Source organism: Ailuropoda melanoleuca, chromosome 5 (assembly GCF_002007445.2).
Source record: "Ailuropoda melanoleuca isolate Jingjing chromosome 5, ASM200744v2, whole genome shotgun sequence".
NCBI classification, from domain to species: Eukaryota; Metazoa; Chordata; class Mammalia; order Carnivora; family Ursidae; genus Ailuropoda; species Ailuropoda melanoleuca.
In genome coordinates, this window is record NC_048222.1 from 19,556,262 (window position 1) to 19,565,265 (window position 9,004).

The following is a 9,004-nucleotide window of genomic DNA, read 5'->3' on the forward strand; positions in this document are numbered from 1 at the left end:
TGACAAAGCTGACGTGTTGTCTCAGTCTCTCAGGCTGCCATGACAAAATGCCACAGATCGGGGGCTTCAACAACAGACATTTATTTCTCACAGCTCTGGAAGTTGGATGTTCAGGGTGCTGGTGGATGCAGTTTGTGGTGAGGACCCTCTTCCCAGTGTAGAGACGGCCATCTTCTCAATGTGTGTTCACGTGGCAGAGAGAGAGGGAGCTTGCTCTGGTCTCTTCCTCATATAAGGACACTAGTCCTAGCATGGAGACCCCCCCACACACACATGACCCCATCCAACACTAATCACGTCCTAATACCATTGTGGTTTAGGGCTTCAACATATGAATTTTGGGGGGATACAGATATTTGGTCTATACCATGTGTCAAGACCGTCCTCTTTCATTGTCAGCAGGTTGGCAAAGGGGCTATTCAGTGACACCATCTCCAGATGTGACCACCTTGATTTAGAATGAAGAGCGGGGCGCCCTCACAGAGAGGCATTTGAAGGAAGAGGAAGTGTTCAGGGAGGATCACCAGCTCCTTCTTCATTAGAGAATAAGAGGCACAGTATCTCCAGGGCATGAAATCAGTGCTTCCTAAAGATACCATGGAGACATCCTGAGACGGTGAAGTGGGTACCAGAGTTTCTAACAGAGGGTCTTGTACTGAGATCAGGAAAGCAGAATTCCTTGTTCCCCAAACCAGTTCACCACTTCTTCCTGTATCTCCCACACTGTGAGACGGAGACAGAATAGGTCTTCGGGATGTCCCAGCTCTGCCATAGAGCTCTCCCTGATGGGGAGGAGGCAGATGTTTCTATGGGAAACTTCTCGTTAGCACTTTGTGGCTTGTCTGACATAGACCTCCCTGGGAATAAGACCCCATGACATGACTAATATAGGATTACAAGCACTTACAGATCGATGTCAGGGGAGAAAAGAACCAGCTGACTTTGGCTTGGTAAGTCCCTCTGCCAGCAAAATAAACTGCTAAGCAAAGAAAGGGCTCATTTCTCTGCTTCCCAAATCAACACAAGCCTACTATCCCTCCTGGTTAGAGGATTAAAAATACTTTTGCTAAAAGTAACAACAACAACAAAAAAGAATTATATTGGAAGATAGCAAACTGACAGGAAAAATAAGATGGGAAACCTGACTTCAGATTAATAAATGAGAATAGTGCACCTGCTGAATGCCCACAGTCTTCCTGCCCCCCCCCAACTCCCACACTGAGGTTAAATGTAGCAAATGTTGATCACCCCGAACTTTCAAGTCGACCCCTGACTCAATTCTTCACCTTTCTCTTTCACGTCATTGCTGTAACCATTTGGATATTGTTCAGCCTTTTCTTTCCATCTGTTCATGTGTTTTCAGAACATAACATTTAAAAACTGTTATTGTGTGGAAACATTGCTAGACAAGACTGGTGAACCTAGACCAATTCCAAATACCTTCACCCAGGCATAAACCTGGGAGAAGTGGAAAGAAAAGTCCTGGGCTGGGAAACCTTTTCTGATACAAAGAGATAAATAATAGGTGCTGCCAACAGCTTGTAATTATAAAAAATTGGAAGCAACCAAAATATTAATCAAAAGGAGAATGGATACAATTGTAGTCGATACAAGTAATTATATACTCTGCAGCTGTGAAAATGAATTAACCAAAGCTACGCATGCTAGCTATCGCCTGGAATAATGTCATACAATGGTCCCCAAAGACATTGTTCAGGCAACTCTCTTATTAATTCCGATAATTTTTAGATTGGGTTTTTCTGCGTGGCCAGTCCTATTGTATGCATATAATAACATTTTTGTTCCCTCCTTTTAAGTCCTTAAATATTTTATTTTATTTATTTATTTTTTTCTTACTGGGCTGGCTGGGGCCTTCAGAGCAGTGTTGGATAGAAGTGGGGATGGTCGGGGGGCGCCTGGGTGGCACAGCGGTTAAGCGTCTGCCTTCGGCTCAGGGCGTGATCCCGGCATTATGGGATCGAGCCCCACATCAGGCTCCTCCGCTATGAGCCTGCTTCCTCCTCTCCCACTCCCCTGCTTGTGTTCCCTTTCTCACTAGCTGTCTCTATCTCTGTCAAATAAATAAATAAAATCTTTAAAAAAAAAAAAAAAAAGAAGTGGGGATGGTCAGGGTGCCTGGGTAGCGCAGTCGTTAAGCGTCTGCCTTCCGCTCAGGGCGTGATCCTGGTGTTATGGGATTGACCCCTACATCAGGCTCCTCTGCTGGAAGCCTGCTTCTTCCTCTCCCACTCCACCTGTTTGTGTTCCCTATCTGGCTGGCTGTCTCTCTCTCTGTCAAATAAATAAATAAAATCTTTAAAAAAAAAAAAAAAAGAAGAAGTGGGGATGGTGGGCATGCTTATCTCCTTCTTGGTTTTAAAGGAAATGCTTCCAGTATTTCACCATTAAATCTGATGTTCTCTGTGTGTCTATATTTTAGGTATGTTTTAGATCCATATTTTAGGTGTAAAAATCAGCTGGTTTTTACTTTTTTTTATTTTATTTTTTTAAGTAAGCTCCATGCCCAGCATGGAGCTTGAACTCGCAACCCTGAGGTCAAGACCTGAGCTGAGATCAAGAGTCAGAAGTTTAACTGACTGAGCCACCCAGGTGTCCCCAGAAAGCTGACTTTTAAAGTTCAATCTAGTATTCTTTTTTGAAAAATCAGTTTACCTTAGTCGATTCATATATATTAGAATCTCTGATACATTTGCAATTATTTCTCATTTATAGTTGGGTTTTCTTTCCTAGTGCCCTGATCTTTATATGTTCCTTTGTCCTCTTCTTTCCAACATTCTTTTGGATTGATTCAAGTGTTTGTTTGTTTTCTTTTTACTAATTTGAAAGTAATATACTATATTGCTAGTTTTTTGAACTGTTACCCTTGAACGTCTAACATGAAAATTTTACTTAATAAAGCTTAAAATGAAACATTTCCTTTTTTTCTTGTTGCTTTTTCTCGGTAATTATTTATTTATTTATTTATGTATTATTGTGGTAAAAAAAACATGGTATTAGATTTATCATCTTAATCATTTTTTTTTAAAGATTTTATTTATTTATTCGACAGAGATAGAGACAGCCAGTGAGAGAGGGAACACAAGCAGGGGGAGTGGGAGAGGAAGAAGCAGGCTCATAGCAGAGGAGCCTGATGTGGGGCTCGATCCCACAACGCCGGGATCACGCCCTGAGCCGAAGGCAGACGCTTAACTGCTGTGCCACCCAGGCGCCCCTCATCTTAATCATTTTTAGGCATACAGTTCAGTAGTGTTAACTATAGTCACACTGTTGTATAACCATAGGACAATAGAACTTCTTCATTTTGCAAAAGTAAACATGATTTTAACCCTCTCCCTGAAAAATACAAGGACAAGGTCATCAGAATGCCTTATGTCCCATCACCAGCTCCCTCCTTCATGTGCTATTATTATCCTGTAGCTTGTGCTGAATTATTGCTTTGTGGTAGGCACTCTCTAATGCCTCTCCCAGTGGTCCCTGTTCCTAATTCACACCCTTATGCAAAGCATTCCCCTGAGACCCAGTGACTTGCTTCTAAGCAGCAGAGCATAGCAAATGTGTTGGGATGTTGCTTCTGAAATTAGAATAAAAAAATCTGCCTTTCTTGCCCTCTCATACTCTCTTGCTTAGAGCTTTCCTCTGCGGGAGCATGACGCCATGTTGTGAGAGGCCCTGTAGAAGGGCTCTTGTGGCAAAGAACTGATGCTTCTGGCCAACAGCCACTGAGGACCTGAATCCTGCTAACAGCCATGTGGGTGAGCTTGAAGCGACCTTCTGGGGCCTGACTCTAGCCGCGTACTCACAGGAATTTGGGAGCAGATCTTCTCTCAGTCGAGCCTCAAGATGGTTGCAGCCCAGAGGAGCCCCTTGATCAGCCTTTCAAAAGACCCCATGTCAGGGACACCTCACTAAGCCACACCTGAACTCCTACAGAGAACACCTGTGAGATGGTAATGTCTGTGGTTTGAAGCTGCTGGGTTTTAGAGTAATTTGTTATGCAACAGTGGAAGGCAAATACATTCCCTTTTCAAATTGGACATTATTATCATCTTTACATTCATTGCTTATTTGAGTTTACTAATTCTTTTTTGCTATTCCATCTTGCATGTCCAAACTTACTTCTGAGAGATCATTTTATTTTTTTCTGAAGTATCCCTTGGAAAGTTCCTTTACTGAGAATCTTTTGCAGACAAATTCCAGATTTTGTTTGGTCAAAAAAAAAAAAAGTCTGTAGTTTAATTTCTAGGCTTTGGGTTTCCTAGATCATGAAGATAATATACATTTGGACCCCAAACCTATGGACCCTCTGGTCTGCAGCTACTGATTCTCAGGGAAAACTTATTTCTCCAGAGGCCAGGTAAGTTAGATAAGTTTCCTTGTCTTCTGCTTTTGTTGTATTATTATTTTTTTCTCATTCACTTTTTAAAATTGTGGCTATAACTTGTTGAAGCACCAAGCTTCGTGGAGGGGTCACTTTCCTATCTTGCACAGCACAGGGCTATGCTGCCAGACTCCCACACAGCCATTGAGGCCTGACTTCTGGTGAGACAGACACATTTTCTGAGGGTGGACAAGCCTTCAGTGCTGTTTTTCCTCGCCTTTGGACCTTCTCTTTGTTTTGGTTCCTGGAGACTCCCTATCTTTTCTTACAAGATCAGCTCTGCATTCAAAAATCAGGACACTTGATACCTGCTAGCCAGCCTGTGCTTTGTTCAACCACTGGTTCAAATAAACCAAGAGCCATTGGCGATTTTTCTTTGGGTCTTTTTTTTTTTCTCTCTTTCAAACGAACACACTCACATAAGAACTGCTCTTTAATTCAGTTAAAACCAAAGCCAAGTGTGAGGCAGAAAAGCTATTGTTCATCCTGGAAAAATTATCTTCCTGCCCACTCTCCACACTACTTAGATCACAAACAGCTCAGTGTAGGTCAGGCTAGAAATTAGAGTCTCTGGTGGGGGGAGCTGAGGCTCCAGTACTTCCCTTTTGGAATAGCTCAGGATTCAGACCCAAGCCAGCTGACGCCAAAGGAGTGGGGGCCAAAGGATTTGGGCATTTAGGCATCTGCCTGATGGCTGAAGTTGGCTGCACTTAGCAAGCCTTTCTACATATGGAGAAAAGACCAGAAGGAGCAGGAAGCTGGATCAAGCTTTAGGACTTTAGGGGCCCAAGTCACCTACCATATTTTAATCAGGTGTCCCCTGTCCCGGTTATTTGTTTACTAACTGTTGTTAGAGCACTTATGAGGTTCAGACCACAGAACAAGGCGGCTCTAGTCTAAACGTGCTCTCGCTTTCACTGCTTTATGAAACCATGTCATTTCTATGTAAGATCTGCGATCAGAGTACATTTAGGGAGCCACTGGTCCTCTCACTATTATAAGCGAGGCCCCATAGGTCTTCTGTATATACAAGGGCTCTGGTTTTATGGGATCTTGGGCAAGGAAGGATGTGGACAAATTGCCTTAAGAGAAGGGCTGCAGAGGAAGAGGCTGTTTTGCACTTTGGGGATATAGGTATGAAAGAGAGGTCTGATCTTGCTGTACATGATGTCTTTGACCTGAAATTGTGTGAGTTCACCCATCATGGCTTTTATGCTGTGAGAGGAAGCAAAGCTGACCTGGGAGATCCCATTGGGTTCAGCTGCCATGAAGCTTTGTGGCTATGGTGAGGACACATTGCCTCTCTGGCTCAAGCTGTTCTGAAAGAGGATGCAGGTGGACTGAAGCCCTGAGATTCTATCTGGCCAAGATATTTGGCCTAATTCTGCAAGAGGTCCCCAGTCTACGCTGAGCCTGTGGACAAGGAGTGGCAGAATGCTGACCCTTCTCTATGAGCCTGTAAATACCAGGCTTGTGGAGAAAGAGAATGTCATGTGACACCCATAACCACAATAAGGCAGACTGTCTGATCCTTGGCCTCACAGAGCAGTAGAGCTGCTCCGGGAACCTCACCCTGGGCGTCCCTCTCCTCCACTTATAGCTGGCCAGCCACTGTGAACTATGATTAGGTACCCTGGCCTCAGACCTGTAAACAGATGGCAAGGAAATGCTAATGTGGCCTGTCATGCTCATCCCTGACTGAGAAGGGGTAGGGTGGGAGGACACCACTGGGAACTTGCTCTCTGCTGATTGGGGAACCGCAATTAGCAATACCAGAGAGTTGCTGGGAAGAGACAGAAAGACAATGCCTGTTGTTTTGAGCTCTTGAAGACCTCGTCTCTCATGACTCTGTCTTTGAGAATTACTTAGCAAGCACGTCTGGGAGCTGCAGCCCTAACAATGGCGGGAAGGAAGTCGGGTCACATCCCAAGCACTAGGTAAGCACGTAGCCTCATTCTTAGTTCTTTGGGGGTTCAGAGTGTTTCCACCCCTATGGATAGACCAGAGAGAAAAATGCACTTTTCTCTACCTTTGAAAGTAGGTAAGAATAAGGACCAAGAGTTGTGACTGAGCCAGAAAAAAATGAAACAGGACTGATGAGCTCAAGGGTCTCTCATAAAATTTAGATAGAAAGCAGGATGACAGCCAAATCAGCACCGGCAGTCACACAGAGGATACAAGGAGAGAGACAATTCAGTGCTGTCTTCAAAGCTGATGACTCAGCTAAATGTCATGCAGATGAGTTTCAACTGTGCAGACAAAATCCATCATTTCCTCTAAACAACCCCTTTAATTGTACATTTGACATTACCATGGTGGTGTAAGTTTCCCGCAATGCTGACAGACCAGGTTAATGTATCATAATGCTAGGATGGTGAGTAACATCCCAATGACCCTGGGAAAAACACATCTTTTGAAGAAAAAGCACCAGGATACAGGGAACTTTGTGCAAGGAAGGGGCTGAAGGTCTTCTGGTTGTAATAGGTCAAGTTTAAGTAAAGAGAGCTTGCTGACCAGCCATTGATCCCACAATCAATGGATTGGTAACTTGTAACCTGTATTCTTGGCTAGTCGGAGGTGATAATCTTTGGTTTGGGGCGCCCTAGACACCTAGGAAAATACTGAACTGAGTATGACTATAACCCCAGGAAGATGTAAGAATACAGGGAAGAGTGAATATCACCGTAACAATGTTAAAGACATAAATGTAAACCCATGTTACCAATATTTTGCAAGATACTATAGTTTAACAAAAAAGGTTAGTAAATGGAATAATCATTGTGATCATTTGTGTCTGCTTTGCCTGCTTTTAAAGATTTTAAAGCATTTAAGGAAATCTGCTGTTTTAGGTTAAATGATCAAGACAATTCTATTAATAAATGTGTGACCAATGTATGTATGTCCGCAATAAAATTAATTTGTTTAATTTACAAAATGTTGACTTAATTGTGTAAGTAGTATTTACTTGTTTAAGAGGATTTTATAATATGGTACAGGAAGATTAAATTGAGCACTAAAATTAATATGGAGGACCCTTGATCCCAGCTGTGGGACAAGATTCTAATGTCTAACAGGCAGAGGGAATGCCGAACATTCTGTTCTGGATTTCTCCCTGGGGCTGGTGTAGTTCCCACCTGCCCATAAAGGGAGATGTCAGGCTTCAAATAAGGGAGCCCATTGGCAGCACTTCTTGCACTGTAAATTGTGTTTGAAAGCAGCATTTTCTGGGCTGAGGATCTTTTCTTTCTCCTGCTAGCTCTTGGGTTGGTTACCACTCACTCTGTCCTGAAGGCAAAGAGGCATGGACGGAAGTGGTACAGAATTTCAAGAAGGGACACACAATGGTGCCTTCTTGGATCCCACAAGGAGGCTGGCAGATGTGACTTGCACCATTGCCCACTGTGCATGAATCATCCATCGGCTGCACCCAAATGGATAGTCAAAGTTGCTTCTGGTGGACCCCAGGGTACCTCTTCCAATGTGCACTTGGCTCCTCTAGGGTTCCAGAGCAGAGTTCCTGGATCAGGGGCCTGGGACATCACTTTACAAGGCATTCCAGAAAAGACCGAACACCGACTCACACAGCACACAGTTCCTGCGCGGGTCACCCTCCTTTCCATTTAAATGCCAGCCCTGTTGTTTGGGTTTTGGAGGGGAGCATCTGTCTCCCCCCCTCCCCAATATGTGTGACCAGCTCTGCTCCCATGCTGTGTTTTCCAGCTCGCTCTTACCAGCGTAGCAGGGGCTCTTGTCAGCTGGGTGCTCCTTCATCCCCAGGAGCCTGGTGCCTGCCGGCTTCTGCCAGGTTCTCCTGCTGCACAGCTTGGGGCTGGAAAGAGGATTTTTCACCTTCAGCCTAATAGCCTAGAGAAAACAAGCTGCTTTGGTCCCTGACGCTCCCCCTTCTGCAGTCCCGAGTCTGAAGCCTTGCCCCGGACCTCACACTGGGGTGGCTTCTGGAATATATTGTCTGTGTTGTAGTTTGCACAAAAATAGCTGCAGAGCTGGACGGCAGTCTTCCCCATTTCTACCTCTTCAAATATTCTACTCCAAGACATGAGCAAAGCTGCTTCTCATGATTTTGCTTGAGGATGGAAAGCAGTGAACAGCACCCAGGAAGACATTTCCTGCCTGCACAGAAGAGCCTCTTAGACTCACAGGTTCTTGGCTTTCCCCCTGTCTTTAGGTCCCTATTCACTAACGGACTCAGCATCTCTTTTAAAAAGTGCTTGGGAGAATTCACACCGCCTTGGAGGTCTGGCTGAAAGGACCTCACAGAAGCAGGGAGGAGCTTAGTGGCTTGGGGGCAGAAGCACACCTGCCAGATTTGTTCACTTTCAACTTTTTCCTCTTCCCATCTTAAAAAAACTCTGCATCTCAATGTTGACACTAGAGATGCATATATTTATATTTATATTTATTTAATATAATATAATATTTATATTTATATATAAATTCATATATAAATTTATATTCATATATATATTTTAAAAATATATATATTCATATTATATTTAATAAATATTTTAATATTCATTTAAATACCTATTTATTTATATATTTTTATGATGACATATTTATATATTTATTAAATTTATATATATT

General features: G+C 43.3%; 1 protein-coding gene across 3 annotated transcripts in view; it reads right to left on the bottom strand.

The window, feature by feature from the left end:
• LY86 (lymphocyte antigen 86) overlaps nt 1-9,004 on the bottom strand; it is a 60,198-nt gene that overhangs the window by 42,936 nt on the left and 8,258 nt on the right. The window contains exon 2 of one of the 3 annotated variants that reach the window (XM_034660366.1): nt 8,131-8,263. The exons of the other annotated variants lie outside the window; for them this stretch is intronic. Within the exon in view, the coding sequence (XP_034516257.1) occupies nt 8,131-8,263 (133 nt within the window). The remainder of the gene's footprint in view (nt 1-8,130; nt 8,264-9,004) is intronic. 3 annotated transcript variants of the gene reach the window in all.